Source organism: Phoca vitulina, unplaced genomic scaffold (assembly GCF_004348235.1).
Source record: "Phoca vitulina isolate PV1807 unplaced genomic scaffold, GSC_HSeal_1.0 scaffold119, whole genome shotgun sequence".
NCBI lineage: Eukaryota > Metazoa > Chordata > Mammalia > Carnivora > Phocidae > Phoca > Phoca vitulina.
The window spans coordinates 1017364-1033931 of NW_022589822.1; the positions used below are offsets into that span (position 1 = coordinate 1017364).

Below are 16568 nucleotides of genomic sequence, written 5' to 3' on the forward strand. Positions count from 1 at the left end.
AGAGAGACAAACCAAGAAACAGACTCTTAACTATAGAGAACACACTGGTGGTCAGCAGAGGGGAGGTGGGGTGAGGGGTTGGGTGAGCTAGGTGATGGGGATGAAGGCGGGCACTTGTGATGGGCATTGGGTGATCAAAATAAAAACTTTAAAAAACTTTAAAAATTTTAAAAAGAATATATCTTGGTGATTTTTTTACATTAGTAGAAACATACCTTATGGCCCAGCAATTTCGCTTCTAGGAATTTAGCCTACAGTTGCTCTTAAGGACAGTATTGGGACAGCAGCAGTGTTTGAATGGGGACTGTATAGTATTTGTAATTTTGGTAGATGGTGTAGATTGGTTTAACTCCTGTGAAGGGCAATTTTACCTACAGAAATGGGGCGCCTGGGTGGCTCAGTCGCTTCAGTGGCTGCCTTTGGCTTAGATGACGTCACGATTCCAGGGTCCTGGGATAGAGCCCCACTCCCTGCTCCGCGGGGAGCATGCTTCTCCCTCTGCCTCTGCCCTTCCCCTCTGCTGGTGCTCGCTCTCTCTCATGCTGTCTGTCTCTCTCTCAAATAAATAAATAGAGTCTTAAGAAAAAAAAAATGCTTTCACATGTAAAAAATTATATGTGTACATGGTTGGTGATTGAAAATTGTGAAAGATTGGAATTAACCTTAATGTTCATTAATAGAGACATGGTTAAATACATTATTCTATATCCATTCAATGCAATGGTTCATATTTGTAAAAAAGTCAGATAGTTCTCTGCTTATATTAGATAATAATATTATATCAATGTCGAATTTGCTGAATTTGATAAAAAGCACTGCAGTTATATAAAAGGACGTCCTTTTTCTTTTTTTTAAGTTTTATCTTTTTTTTTACGATTTTATTTATTTAGGGGCGCCTGGGTGGCTCAGTCATTAAGCGTCTGCCTTCGGCTCAGGTCATGATCCCAGGGTCCTGGGATCGAGCCCCGCATCAGGCTCCCTGCTCGGCGGGGAGCCTGCTTCTCCCTCTCCCACTCCCCCTGCTTGTGTTCCCTCTCTCACTGTCTGTCTCTCTGTCAAATAAATAAATAAAACCTTAAAAAAAAACCTGGTTTTAGAAACTAAACCCAACATTTCCAGTAACCATAGAAACAGTTAAAATTTGCCATGAAAGCCCTTACATCGTGCTTGATATAGGGAGGTAGGAAGATGCAAGAACCAGGACACATGAGACATGACATTTTATCTACAACGCCTGTTCGCTTTACTGAGGGTGTAGTTTCAAAATTCAGTCACCTTCTTCAGCTTCAGACTCAGATTCTTCTTTAACACCTTTGAGCCACTGTACAAACTTTTTCATTTGCTCAAGGAAGACACTTCTCCCCTTTGCAACATGTGCATCTTTATACAACTTCAGAATGGGCTTTTCACTCAGGACTTCAGCTTTATAAAAAAGCACCACTATTTTCTGGAAGGCTTTCATGAAATGAATGTTGTCATAGCAATACTCTTGAATCTTCAGTAACAGTCAGCTCAGACTGAGCAAGTAAAGGGCTGTATTGCTTCAAGTGCCTGATGGCTTGCTCTGCTACCAGACTATTCCAATGACAATGGGTTCTGGGATGTTGTTTTTGTTTTTGTTTTCATCTCCTCCTTGACATACAAAATTATATCCTTACATGGATCACCACAGGACATCTGTTCTTGAAGTTCTTTCTGGAGTTCCTCTCGAGCTCTCGGGTTTGCTAATTCTGAACATATTCTGAAAGTTCTTTCAAGCCTGCCTCAGTGAAATACTTGGTGAAGTGTTCAACGCTATGTTTATTGGCAGGAAAAAAGACTTGCAGCTACTGCATAGATATCTTTTTTTTTTTTAATTTAATTTATTTATTTGACAGATAGGGGGACAGCGAGAGAGGGAACACAAGCAGGGGGAGTGGGAGAGGGAGAAGCAGGCTTCCGGCCGAGCAGGGAGCCCGATGTGGGGCTCCATCCCAGGACCCCGGGATCATGACCTGAGCCGAAGGCAGACGCTTAACGACTGAGCCACCCAGGCGCCCCTAGGTATCTTTTTCATGTATTCATGATTTAAAGAGCTTTACGGCAAAAGCTGCTGAAACCCCTTCTTTAACCAAATTCTCATTAGAAAAGCTATTAAGAATGGATGCATTAAGTGTCCCATTAGCCAGAAGAACACCGGTCAACATAGCCAGCTTGTTCTTCTCTGACTCTGAAAAACCCTTTAAGAACTGCAGCAGCTTTTTTACGTCATCTTCAAAACCTTTCTCCAGGTATTTGTAGCGCCTGATTGACTTGTTAAAAACCTGAGCAAATGTTTGCATGGTCTCCGGGTCTTCTTGTGCTGCGAACACACAAACATCTGCACGCATCATGTCATCCGCCAGTATACCGCTTGGGGCCAGCGTTCCGCCGGCCACCAGAATGTCAAAGAGTGTTTCTGCATGTCGGCGGTAATCAAGTTTGGCTCCAGAAGCATCGAGAAACTTTGCTACCGCTTCCAAATCAGCACCAGTTTCAGTGAAGCCTTGAATAGTACAGTCTTGAAACTGAGTTGGGTCATACCTCTCTTTTTCATCGTTTTTTCTGGTTTTAAAACGCTGGCCTGATAGCGCTAACTTTTGCTGCTTTTGATTATTCATAAAAGACATCCGAATTTAAGGCGACGAAAAAAGAGCCAGAAATCCCCGATGCGGCGGCAACTGTGGAGGTGTCTCTTCTCCCCAAATAAGTTTTGGATTATTGTTTTATGCATTTGTCTTTTAAATCAGTTAAGAGAAGAAATGAGAAAATTATATACTTCTGTTGTCTTTTATATTTACCCTACATGATTCTCTTTAGTTCTTTGTGAGGGTTTGCATTACCATCTGGTGTCATTTCCCTTTCAACCTGTATTAGAGTCTTCCTTTAGTATTTCTTATAAGGAAGATCTGCTAGCAGTAAGTTCTCTCGATCTTTGTTTCTCTGGGGATGTTTTTATTTCACCTTCATTTTTGAAATACAGTTATGCCGGATGTAGAATTCTCGTTTGACAGATTTTTTTTCTTTCAGCATTTTGAATTTCTAATTCTACTACCTTCTGGCTTTCCATTGTTTCCGATGAGTAGTCTGCTATTAATCTTACTGTGATTCTCTTGTACCTAGAGAGCTGGTTTTCTCTTACTGCATTCGAGATTTTCTCCTTGCCTTTGATTTTCAACATTTGACTATGATGTGTCTAGGTATTGATGTGTTTGTGTTTAGCTTACTTGGAGTTCTTTGAGCTTCTTAGATGTAGATTAATGTTCTTCATCAAATTTGGGAAGTATTCTGCCATTGTTTCTTCAAAAGAATTTCCTCCTTTTTTTTTCTCCCTTCTCTCCTCTCCTTGTAGGACTCTAATTACATGTATGTTAGTACACTTGATGGTGACAAGTCTTTGAGGCTTTGTTCGTTTTTCTTCATTCTCATTATTTCTTTTTCAGACTGGACAATTTATATTGATCTATTTGGAGTTCATTGATTTTTCTATCAGTTCAAATCTTCTCTTGAGGACTTCTTGTGAATTTACATTGTAGTTATTGTACTTTTCAACTCCAAAATTCCATTTGCTTTTTTCCAATTTCTATCTTTTTATTGATGAGTCATTGTTATATTATCTTATAACTTTTTTTAAAGATTTATTTATTTATTTTAAAGATTTTATTTATTTGAGAGAGATAGCAAGAGAGAGCATGAGCAAGGTGGAGGTGCAGGGAGAGAGGGAGAAGCAGGCTCCCTACTGAGCAGGGAGCCAGGCATAGGGCTCGATCCCAGGACCCTGGGACCATGACCTGAGCCAAAGGCAGATGCTTAATGACTGAGCCACCCAGGCACCCCTAAGGATTTATTTATTCATTTGCAGGGGAGAGGGAGAAGGACAGAGAGAATCCTGAAGCAGACTCCCTGCTGAATGCAGAGCCTGATGCAGAGCTCTATCCCAGGACCCCAAGATCATGACCTGAGCTGGAATCCAGAATAGGCAATTTAACTGACTGAGCCACCCAGGTGCCCCTATCTTGTAATTTTTTGAACATGGTTTCCATTTGGTTCTTTGAACATATTAATAATAACAGTTTTGGGCGCCTGGGTGGCTCAGTCGTTAAGCAGCTGCCTTTGGCTCAGGTCATGATCTCAGGGTCCTGGGATCGAGTCCTGCATCAGGTCCCTTGCTCAGCAGGGAGTCTACTTCTCCCTCTCCCCCTGCTTGTGCTCTCTCTTTCTCTCTCTCTCTCAAATAAATAAACTCTTAAAAAAATGATAGCAGTTTTGAAGTCTTTCCTGCTAATTCCAATATCTAGAACTTTTCAGAGACAGTTTTTATTGACTGATTTTTTTCCTGTGTATGGATCATTATTTTACCCCTTCTTTGTGTCTGTTTTAATTTTTTGTTGAAAACCGACTATTTTAGGTGCACCTGGGTGGCTCAGTCAGTTAAGCGTCTACCTTTGGCTCGGGTCATGATCTCCAGGTCCTGGGATCGAGTCCCATGTCGGGCTCACAGCTCAGCGGAGAGTCAGCTTCTCCCTCTCCCTCTGCCTCTCCCCCTGCTTGTGTGCTCTCTCTCCCTCTCTAATGAATAAATAAAATCTTTAAAAAAAATAAAAAATAAAATAAAAATTTCTTTAAATGGGACGCCTGGATGGCTCAGTCGGTTAAGTGTCTGCCTTGGGCTCAGGTCATGATCTCAGGGTCCTGGGATTGAGCCCCGCATCGGGCTCCCTGCTCAGCGGGAAGCCTGCTTCTCCCTCTTACTCTCCTCTGTGTACTCTCTCTTTCTCTCTCTCTCAAATAAATAAATAAAATCTTAAAAAAAAAGAAAACTGACTATTTTAAAGATTTTTATTTAAGTAATTTCTATCCCCAACTTGGGGCTCAAATTTACAATCCTGAGATCAAGAGTGGCATCTCTACTGACTAAGCTAGTCAGGAGCCCTTAAAAACTGGCTATTTTAGATAATATATTATAGCAACTGCATTCTGATTCCACCTAGGATTTGTTATTATGGTGTATGTTTATTTAATGACTTGCTCAGACTAATTTTCTGGAGTCTACTTCTGCACACAATGTGCAGCTGCTGAAATCTCTGCTTAGTTTTTGTCTTTTGTGTTCCTTACTTTTATTTTTAATTCTGGCTTCCTAGAGGTCTGGGTCAGCATAGTTTACTGGTCAGCAGTGGTCGGTCAGAGTATATGCTGAAACTCTTGAGCCAGCGAGGCTTCCACCCTTTGCCAGCGGATCACTGCATGGGATGGGAAATGCATTCAAAGTTCAGTCTGTTTACAAGTCTGTCCCAGCTCTTACTTTCTATGTGGGCAAGGCCTCATGTAGCTACCTACCTCTTTGACCTCTTCTAAATGAGTGTACCTCGTGCGTCCACACAGCTTCCCAGACCTGCCAAGGGAGTGTGGGATTTCATCAAGGTACGCTTTGCTTGACTCATTGCCTAGATCATCTTGCTGTGTTTCTGGCTGGTCCACTTGTTTGCTGCTCACCATGATTGTCACTGGTCGCCACTGCTTTTGATAACACCTAGAGGGTGGGGTGTTTATATGCTTGATCCAAATCAAATGAGTCCCCTTGGACAGCAGAGCTGTTGGTCTTCATGAGGGGGTTGGGAGCTCCCCAAGCTCAAATGCCACAGACTCACACTGTTCTTATCTGGTATCCAGGAGTTTTTCTTGAATAAATGCTTTTCAATTTGTTGTATGCTTTCGGTAAATTTGAAGAGTCCCAAAATAGTTGTTTTTTTATAGTTATGTACCGTTTTATCATTGCTTTTTGGGGCATGGCTTTGCTGAGCTCTTTCTTCAACCAATTTAATAGTCCTCCCTTCCTCTGTTTGCTGATAGTTTATATAGGATTTTTACATTGATAATCACAAGTGATATTAATCTGTAGTTTTCTGATTTGCTTTATCTTGATCAGGTTGAGCTACCAAAGTTATACTTCATAAAAAGAATTAGAAATATGTTTTTATTTTTCTATGCTTTGGAACAATTTGTGTAGCACTGGTCTTTGAAAGGTTGGTAAAATTCTCTGTGGAAATCATGTGGTCCTGGTGCTTTGGGGAGATAGCACCATGGTGATTTTTTCTATTCTGTGGTACTTTATATGTGTAAGATTTCTATTCCTTTTTTTTTTTTTTTAAGATTCTATTTATTTATTTGACAGAGAGACAGCGAGAGAGGGAACACAAGCAGGGGGAGTGGGAGAGGGAGAAGCAGGCTTCCCGCCGAGCAGGGAGCCCGATGCGGGGCTCCATCCCAGGACCCTGGGATCATGACCTGAGTGGAAGGCAGACACTTCACGACTGAGCCACCCAGGTGCCCCAAGGTTTCTATTCCTATTTGGGTCACTTTTGGTATACTTTATTTTCCTAGGAAATTATCCATTTCATTTAGATTTTAAAATTGTATAGAAATTGGTACAGAATTGTCTCTGTGTTTCTTTTAATTTCCTGTGCTTCAGTGATAACTTGATCCTTTTCAGTTCTTATTTGGATATTTGTGCTTACCCCCGCCCCCCTTATTGATTAGATTGACTAGTCGGTTGCCTTTTGGTTATTTTTTTCTGCAGAAAACAAAGATTTTGATTTTTTTTTTTTAAGATTTTTTTTTTTTAAGATTTTATTTATTTGTGAGAGAGAGAATGAGAGACAGAGAGCATGAGAGGGAGGAGGGTCAGAGGGAGAAGCAGACTCCCTGCTGAGCAGGGAGCCCGATGTGGGACTCGATCCCAGGACTCCAGGATCATGACCTGAGCCGAAGGCAGTCGCTTAACCAACTGAGCCACCCAGGCGCCCTTAAGATTTTATTTTTAAGTAATCTCTGCACCTAACGTGGGGCTTGAACTCACAGACCTGAGATCAAGAGTCACAAGCTCCACCGACTGAACCAGCCAGGCACCCCAAAGATTTTGTTTTTTAAAATTAAGTCTACTCTTTCTCTACACTCTATTGTTTTCTTTTATCTTTATTTTGTAATGTCTTTTGGTTTTCTGTGTTGTTCTTTCTCTAGCTTTGAACTGGGTATTTAATTAATTAATTAATTTTTTAAAAGATTTTATTTATTTGTGGGGCGCCTGGGTGGCTCAGTCGTTAAGCGTCTGCCTTTGGCTCAGGTCATGGTCCCAGGGTCCTGGGATCGAGCCCCGCATCGGGCTCCCTGCTCCACGGGAAGCCTGCTTCTCCCTCTCCCACTCCCCCTGCTTGTGTTCCCTCTCTCGCTGTGTCTCTCTCTGTCAAATAAATAAATAAAATCTTTAAAAAAAAAGATTTTATTTATTTGTTAGAGAGATAGCGAGAGAGAAAGAGCACAAGCAGGGGCAGCAGCAGAGGGAGAGGGAGAAGCAGGCTCCCCGCCGAGCAGGGAGCCCAACGTGGGGCTCGATCCCAGGACCCCGGGATCATGAACTGAGCCAAAGGCAGTCACTTAACCGACTGAGCCACCCAGGCGTCCCTAATTTATTTATTTTTATTCTGGCATTTTATCAATATAGCCGTTGTAATAGAATTTACCATCTTAGGTAAAATTGACCATCCAGTTAATCCAGGTACTTGGTGGGCCCTTTCAATATGTAGCGTCAGGTGTTACTTTATCTGTGGACTTTTTCTTGGATTATAGTTTTTAATATTAGTAACTATACCATTGTTTGGTTTTCCTTCTATGAGGAATCTAATAATAAATATGTATACTGCATCTTGTTTGCCTGTCTTCTATTTCAACCATTTTTTTTCTGTGATTCTTTTTCTTTTTTATTCTCTTAGCTGTTTTCTGGCATTTCTTCAATGGCATTTATTGAATTTTCAGTTGAATCTTTTTCCCTGGGAATCTTGTGACTTAGGCTTCATCTCTGAGACTGGTTTTATCTTTCTCTTCACTTTTTTCCCTGAGTACAGTCATTCAATTCTTATTTCATTATGTCTATTTCTTCAACCATTTCTGTCCTTTGTTTTAATGATTATTTATTTATTTATTTGAGAGAGAGAGAGCACGAGCGGGGGAGGAGCAGAGGGAGAAGCAGACTCCCCACTAAGCATGGAGCCCCATGCTGGGCTCAATGCCAGAACCCTGAGATCATGACCTGAGCCAAAATCAAGAGTCAGACAGTTAAACGACTGAGCCACCCAGGTGCCCCTATCCTTTTTTGTTGTTGTTGTTGTTGTTGTTGTTGTTGTTGTTTTAAGATTTTATTTATTTATTTGACAGAGAGAGAGTGAGCACAAGTAGGGGGAGGGGCAAGCAGAGGGAGAGGGAGAATCAGGCTCCCAAATCAGGCTCCCGCCGGACACAGGGCTCAATCCCAGGACCCCGGGATCATGACCTGAGCCGAAGGCAGACGCTTAACTGACTGAGCTACCCAGGTGCCGCCTATCATTTGTTTTAAAGCAAAGTGTTAGAAATAAAATTGATACCTAATATTAGAGGAATACTCAAATTATGATCCATCTGTAGAATGAAACACAATACCAGTGAATAAAAGAATGAAGAAATTCTTGATTGTGTTTCTCTGCCCTGATCTCCAAGATATTAAGTGAAAAAATCAAGTTGCAGAATTGGGAGTATAATATGCCACCATTTGTGTTAAAAAGGAATATATAAAGAAATAAAAATATGTGTGTATGTATACAGATGGTCCCTGACTTATGATGGTTCGATTTAGGATTTAAAAAAAAAAAAAAAAAAAAAAGATTTATTTATTTATTTGAAAGAGAGAGAAAAAGTGCGCATGTGTGCACGAGCGGGGGTGGGGGGCGGGCACTGCAGAGGAAGAGAGCGACAAGCAGACTCCCCACTGAGCGGGGCAGGGGTGGGCAACGTGGGGCTTGATCCCAGGACCCTGAGATCATGACCGGAGCTGAAATCAAGAGTCGGACACTCAACCAACTGAGCCATGCAGGCGCCCCCAATTTAGGATGTTTTTACTTTATGATAGTGCAAAGGCAATGTGCATTCCATAGAAACTGTACTTAGAGTTTTGGGGCGCCTGGGTGGCTCAGTCGGTTGGGCGGCTGCCTTCGGCTCAGGTCATGATCCCAGGGTCCTGGGATCGAGCCCCGCATCGGGCTCCCTGCTCCGCAGGAAGCCTGCTTCTTCCTCTCCCACTCCACTTGCTTGTGTTCCCTCTCTCGCTGCGTCTCTCTCTGTCAAATAAATAAAATCTTAAAAAAAAAAAAAAAAAAAAAAAGAAACTGTACTTAGAGTTTTGAATTTGGATCTTTCCCAGGCAGGAAAATAAAATAAAAATAAAATGAAGTAGGCTTGTGTCTTAGCTGATTTTGCCCAACTGTAGGTGAATGTTAGTGTTCTGAGCACGTTTAAGGCAGGCTAGGCTAAACTGTAATGTTTGGTAGGTTAGATGTAGTAAACACATTTTTTATTTAGAATATTTTCAATTTAGGGTGGCTTTATCAGGACATCACCGATAAAGGAAGTTGAGGAAGATCTGTTTATAATGCACAATCTCCCATTACATCTTTCTGAGCTGGGAATTATTCTCTCACTTTAAGATGATGTTGACTCTTGGGGCACCTGGGTGGCTCAGAAACCAATCAGAAACCAAATCCGATTCTTGGTTTCAGCTCAGGTCATGATCTCAGGGTTATAAGATCGAGCCCTGCGTTGGGCTCACATGCTGGACGTGGAGCCTAAGATTCTCTCTGTCCCTCTCCCTCTGCCCCCCTCCCTGAAAAAAGATGATGTTTACTCTTCAGTATATTTTTCCAAGGCAACCTGACTTTTCATATCTCCAAGTCCTTGAGGAACACTTCCCTGGTACCCACTTGCTGAGAGCACTGGACTTTTCTAACATTATTCTGTGGTTGCTCATCTTCCTGCTCTTTGAATATTGGGATTCTGTAGGGTTTTGTAGTTAAACTGCTCTCAACACTTGCAACTTAGCTAGACTCATCTACTCTTATGGTTTTGACTGCCATCTCTAAGCTGCTGATTCCCAAAAATCATATCTCATTTGAGTCTAGGCCCATTTATCTTACTGCTCTGCTTTCTGGACATGTCTTCTTTCAGTTCAACAATTATTCTAAATGTTTATGTCACACTGTTTGTCACATCCATCTGAGAAGTTTCTAGTCCTGGATTAACCCAACTTTCCTCTTTCTCCATGCCTGTACCTGAGTGGCTGGCTATTGCTGCAGAAAATCATGATCACAGGTCTCCAGTTCACCCTCAGTGATGCTCTGTGGTGCTGCCCCTTGTCTGCTTATCACAAGGGATCTTGTACACCTTCTCTCTTCAAACCTCCCTCTCTGTCTCTATCATCTCTATGCTCAGAAAATTCATATAATAAATGCAACAGGCATTTGTTAACTCTTTGCTATATGTCCTCCTAATTCATTAAGAGAACTGAAGCCATGATACAGAAACTTCCAAATCTGGTCTGATTTCCATCTGTTGGTGAATGTGCTCTGACTGCCCAACTAGACGTAATAGCAAGCCTTGCGTATAGAAACTGTGTTATGCTTCTCTTCCTCTCCAGAGCTGAGCATAGGGCCATAGGGACTTGAGGTCCATAGGGACTTGGAACCTAGTTTCAACTGATACCGTCTTGCGTTTCTCACCACCCTGGCTTGTTTCTTACAGCTGATGTAGAAGGCCAATCATTAAGACACCGAGACAAGCGGCTTAGTTTAAATTTGGTAAGTTTGGCACTTGAGTTCCTTTAAGCCTCAATTTGACCAAAAATAGCCTGACCAACATATGTTCCCTTTAGGTCTTTTGAGACTCAGCACTGAGTCTCTGAGGACCCTTTCAGTCTCCCCTAAGGCTTGCACTTGTCTGGGAACTACTGGACTGAGTGTTCTGTGAGGACCCTGCCAGTTCTAATGGTTCAGACCCTTGTCTGGCTCGGGGCGGGACTTCAGGCATCACAGTATATGTAGAGCCTCTGCAGACAGTCCTAACCCACTGTCTTCTAGCATCACCTTCAGGAGAGTCTCACTCACCTCATGCAATAGGTACAGAAGCAGAGCTGGAGTTGGAAGCTTACTGGACTTTCCTAAGGAAGTTCGAGGTTATTCTTGGATAATTTGCAACCAAAGCCCCGTGTGCAGCCATTTGCATGACCGTTCTGTTTTCTTGCAGCCGTGCAGGTTCTCCCCCATGTCCCCTACGGCTTCAGGCGGGGCCGAAGACGGCTACGTGCCCATGGGCCCCCAGGCGGCCGTCTCTGGTCTTGGAGCCCGCTGCAGCCATGACGACTACATCCCAATGAGCCCAGGAAGCATCTCAAGCCCGCTGCCTGAGCTGCCTGTGGACCTGGAGCCTCCGCCAGTGAACAGAAATCTCAAGCCTCAGAGGAAACGTAAGCCACTTGACCAGGCGCGCCATGCAGGAGAGGGGGTACGGGTCCTAGAGGCCATGTGAAAAAGTTTCCTTCCTGACACTCTGGGAAGAAAGCACTAGAGGAACCACCTCCGAGGGCTGGGAAGTGTAAGGAGCAATGGCCGAGACTGCATGGGAAGGGCTGGGAAAGCTTGCCACCCCAGACTGAGAAAAGGAGGCATAGGACTTAAGGCACTGTGGTCCTGCAAATACAGCCTGCAAAGCCAAGTTCATTCCAGAGGGCTCACCTTCAGCTGCTTCCCTAACAAAGGCCCAGAACTAAGCGATGGTGATGAAACCCGCCTGGCATCTCTTTGTTTAAACAGACTTGAATATAATCACAGTGAGGTAGCCAAGAATGACTTTTGACAGGAATTCCTGAATGCCAGACCTGGTCACATGCAATTTCTCACTCACTGCCTTGCACATGCCCATCAGCAGAGGTGTCTGGGGGCAATGAGCAGTCTGGATCCTATAGGCCCAGAGCTCCTCGAAGCTTCTGCCTTGTTCCCAGGCAGCTTCTCTGGTCTGCAAACAGCATGGACAGAGAGGGAGAAAGGAGAAGAGGGAAAGAAAAGCAGGTCAAAGTAACTTGCTAACTTCATTCTTGCCCATTGCCACCTGCCCAGTAGGTGTGTGTGATTACTAGGAACTATTTGGTACAATGATTGTGATCTCTGGTTGGTTCCCACCTCTGTTCGCTCTTTGGAAAAACTACTGCTTCAGGCGGCCTTGCCCCAAATTGGTAACCAAGGCCCCTACTCATGCCTGGTCGTTCTAGTCTCCCCTCCTTCAGTTCGAGTCAGATCACATCTACAGCACGTTTGCTGTGGGTATGCCGCTGTGCTAGGCACTGGGTGGGAGGTAAAGATGAGGAAGCAGGTTCTTCAGTGGGAGGGGGAGGAAGATCGGTAAGAACCAGCTGGAGGAAGAAAAATGATCCAGTCAGTACCGAATAAGAGAACAAACGCTGTCTTCGGAGTTTCAGAGGAAACAATCATTCATTCTGGTCAGGAGTAATTTCACAGGGACATGTAACTTTGAGGTCGCTATTTATTTTGCTCAATTAATTTTCTGTAGCAGTGTTATCCAACAGAACTTTCTGTGATGATAGAAATGTGGCTGTTGAACACTTGAAACGTGGCTAGTACAACTGAAGAACTGAATTTTTTTGACTATATTCCCCATGCTATACCTTTCATCCCCAAGACTGAATTTTAAATTTTATTTAATGTTAAGAAATATCAATTTAGATAGCCATGTATGGCCAGTGCAGCTCTGTGGGACCTGGCAATCCGAGGCATGAACACGTTGGATGGACTCAGGGCTGGGGATTCACTGGGTGGCTGTGAAGATGGACACCTGGGCCAAGAGGACAGGTTCTGACAGGGGTGGACCCTGGGGCCCAACAGGGAGAGGGCAGGGGGAGTAGCCGCAAGTTGGCTGGTCGGTGAGACCGATGCCAGGGTGTCATGCCACCAGGAGAGACCTTCTCCCCAGGGACTATGTGACTCACATGTCCTTTCCAGCTCAGTACCTCGCCCAGCTCAGAGGTTCCTGGGAAACTGAGGCTCTGATGCTATGGAGGGGACTTAAATAGTCTCTACCATGTAGTCTAGTGGGGGAAACAAAAGGAACCTGGTCAAGGCCCTGGTAGAGGGATACATGCATCACCAACTCAACAAGGTGGACGACTGAGGTGGAGTAAGGGTCCGGTGCCAAGAGCTTCTCCACATGCCAAGGCTACTGCAACACATGAGCCAAAAAATCCCTGTCCTCCCAGAGCACAGTCTAGACCCAAATCAGATAATCACAGATGAATATATCATTACAAACTGCAAGGAGCTCTATGAAGGGTAAATACAAGAACTCATGAGAGCCCATGATGTGGGGCCTGATCTTGTCTGGAGGTCAAAGAAGGCCTTCCTAGGCAGGAGACATTGAGCTGAGATCTGAAGATGACTAACCAGGCAGAGAGATGGGGAAGAATGTTCTAGGTAGAAAGACTATCAGGTAGACAATGAACTGGAAGAGGGGAAGACTAGAACCTGGGTGATCATCTCTGCCTGTAGTAAGAAAGGTAGAATTTCCATTTTGGACATGCCGAGTGTAAGGTGGGTGTTGGGATTACATACGGTCAGAGACTTTCATCTGTTTCGCTCACACTGTGCCTCCCAACACCTAGTAGAACCATGCATGTCTTTCGATTCTGGCCTTTAACTCCTGAGAACTTACTGTACTGGATATCGTGTATTATCTTGTAGCACGGCCACCTCCCCTGGACCTGAGAAACCTCTCCACCATCCGGGAACATGCGTCTCTAACCAGGACCTGCACTGTACCTTGGTATGTCTTTGATTGCTCAAAGGGACCTCATCCAGCACAGGCACTCCCGGTTTTAGTTAAGACTCTGATTAAATGTAGCTGAAGCCCACTTGATCTAGCTTAAGTCAAAGGAGAGATGGGGTTTGTTATCATGAGCCAGAAATATTTTGTAGATCACAAAGGAAGGAATATAACTGGATGTCCCAGGATGCTGGAGTTAGGAACGAGCTGTTGGGAACCCAAAGAACTCTCCACCTCTCACGTCTGCTTCTCTCTTCACAGGACCGTAGATCCTGAGCTTATTTACATGCTATAATTCCAGTACCAGCAGAGATAGGCTCTTTTTTGACCCCAACTCACATTTCCTGGGAGAGGGAGTTGGCCTGCCCCAGCCTGAGTGGAGTCACCTGTGGCCCGGGGGCAGGGCCAGTAGTACGGCTTCCAGAAGCCCAGCCTTGTGAACGAGTAGGAGGAGGGACTTCTCAGAGAAAGAGGGATGGTGCGTGGACCTGGCAGACAAACCCCAAATGTGTCTGCACTCTCTCATCTCATCTTTTAGCGGTTGTATTTTCAGAGTCGTGGGCCTGGCCCAGTAGTTTCCTGGTTCTCTCTCTAGGCCACAGGATACAGTTACTTTGCAAAGCACACCCCTGCAAAGAGCTCTATTTCCAGTCATGACTGCAGAGAGATGCAGTCTGTGCTTCTGACTCAGGAGTAGGGTGAAAATTGATTTGCAGTCTTGTTCTCATCCCATCAGAGGAATGGTCACACCTCATTACTTTTGCCAGTAAACTTTGAGGGGAAACAAGAGAGCCCCAAAGGAGCGTTTTGTTTTTGTTTGTGTTTTTTTTTTTTTTCTAAATGATATGATGCCTTGGTCTGTTTCTAGAAAGCTTGTGAGCTCTAACACATGGAGGGTCTGGAAAAAAGTAACCCTTGAGAATTGGGAGCCATTCGCCCCAGAATGGGACAGAAGCTGGGCAGTCTCTACTGCTTCAGGAATCGCTTTGGCCAGAAGGAAATTGTATCTGGAAGGGGAGGGCTGAAAAGCCCATGGGGACCATGTCAGTTCCTGGCTGGCTTTCAGAGCAGCTGTAAGACATTGCTTTGACCTCATCTATATTTTTGTTCTCAGCAATCGAACCAGATTTCTGTCTCCAGAAAGAAACGGTATTAATTCTGCAAGATTTTTTGCCAATTCTGTTTCCAGAGAAGAGGAAGAAAGCTACATCCAAATGGTAATCCTCTGTTTCACACTCTTCATATGCTTCACCCCAATGTATATTCTTAAGAGTTCATTATAAAGAAAACATGAACTTGAGAAAGCCCCCTGCAATCTGAAAACAGTCACTTGAATGTGATACCAGGTTACTGGGAACAAATCGATTTGAAGCTGGTTTTCTTTCCTGCAATATCCAGCTCCTCCTAGCATTTTGAGGCTGTGCTATTGCAAGAGCACCCAGGGTTGAGGCACGTGTAATGGGAGAATGGAAATGTCGGGCATTCTTTTCACCAAGGCTGTGATATCCTGTTTGATCTCAATGACTTTGTAGCTCCTTGGATGTGCAGAGCAAACTCACATACCCTGTGTTCCTTTCTGCCAAACCACCTGAAGGATGAGTCACTTGAATCCCAGTGGGAGGGAGTACAGTGTCCTGGGCTGTGAATGTGTCTTAGTCTCTGGAGACTCGGGCTATAGGGTCTTTCTGTAGATCTGAGCAGATAGGGACGTGACATCTCTATCCTTTAATTAAGTAATTAATCTCCCCTTCCTGCCCTGTGTTGTTCCTTCCGTTCTCTTTACCTTGGATTCTATTGGCAGCATGGGTTTTTGAAGACAGAGGGATTTTTAGCACCTCTGGGAATTATGAAGCACGTTAGCCAGGACCGAGCCTGTTCTGGAACTTAATGTAGGGAACTCCAGAGAGAATCTGTGTTTGACCGATGAAGTTTTGAAAAGAGATCATAGAAGACTGCTATTCAAGGCACTGTGACTATATGTACTTTTGAAAAGACAGTTGTGGCCCTCCTATGCGTGAGGTTAGTAGGCAAGTGAAAATCTAAACACGGTCATCTCCAGTGAAACAGTAATTAAATGCTTCATTTTACCTTTCTATTTGATAAAAATTGTGCTGTAAGTTCACTTAACCATATGCAGATGGAAGGTGACTCATATACAAATCTGCTGTGGTCTTCCCGATGTTTTTCACACTTAGTAATGGCCCTTGGGAAACTTCTAGAAGAAAACACTCTTATAAAGGATACTGACCAGCTGTGCTCTGTCTCCAGAGAACAGAAAAGGGAAGTGAATCTCTAACCTAATAGAAGCAAATGCAGAGTCATTCCAGATACTAGCAGTTCATCCCTGATCTTTGAGGTTATGAGAAAGCCCAGTATTTAATTAACAGCACAGTTATGGATTGATTTCTTGCCTAAGTTTATAATCATTAGTTAATGACTGTCTGGGCATTATTAGGCCATATGACACGGTAGATTAAGAGCCCAGAATACTGGCTGAAGGCAGGTAGCTGTGGGGAAAGCACCATATAGGTGTGTTTAAAGCCTATCTAAAGCCTATCCCATCTCATTCAATTGTATGTCTCTTCAACTGTAGTAATATAATAATTTCAAATGACTTTGAGTTACATCATTTCACTTGTTCCACGTAACAAGCCTACATGACTCATAGGGTTTGATTTTGATTTTGCACATAATCGTATATGTTAACTTTTTTTCTCTCTGAGAACAGGGTCTGATCTGAATGTAAAAATTTAGGCCAGGGGCTGAAATACAAGTTTTGCTTTATTAAAGTTATGTATCATTTTTTAGTTTCTTTCAATGTTCGTGAAATTATAGAAAATTTAGAAGAATGAAAATTTTAACTT

At 43.5% G+C, this 16568-nt stretch overlaps 1 protein-coding gene and 1 pseudogene across 2 annotated transcripts in view; one reads left to right on the top strand and one right to left on the bottom strand.

The window, feature by feature from the left end:
- The window catches only part of GAB3 (GRB2 associated binding protein 3), an 89784-nt gene that overhangs the window by 55999 nt on the left and 17217 nt on the right, over positions 1–16568 (top strand). For both annotated transcript variants that reach the window (XM_032398749.1, XM_032398748.1), the window contains exons 5-8: positions 10618–10673; positions 11119–11338; positions 13623–13704; positions 14819–14921. In XM_032398749.1, coding sequence (XP_032254640.1) covers positions 10618–10673; positions 11119–11338; positions 13623–13704; positions 14819–14921 — 461 coding nt within the window. The remainder of the gene's footprint in view (positions 1–10617; positions 10674–11118; positions 11339–13622; positions 13705–14818; positions 14922–16568) is intronic.
- On the bottom strand, positions 1074–2653 carry LOC116628426 (annotated as a pseudogene).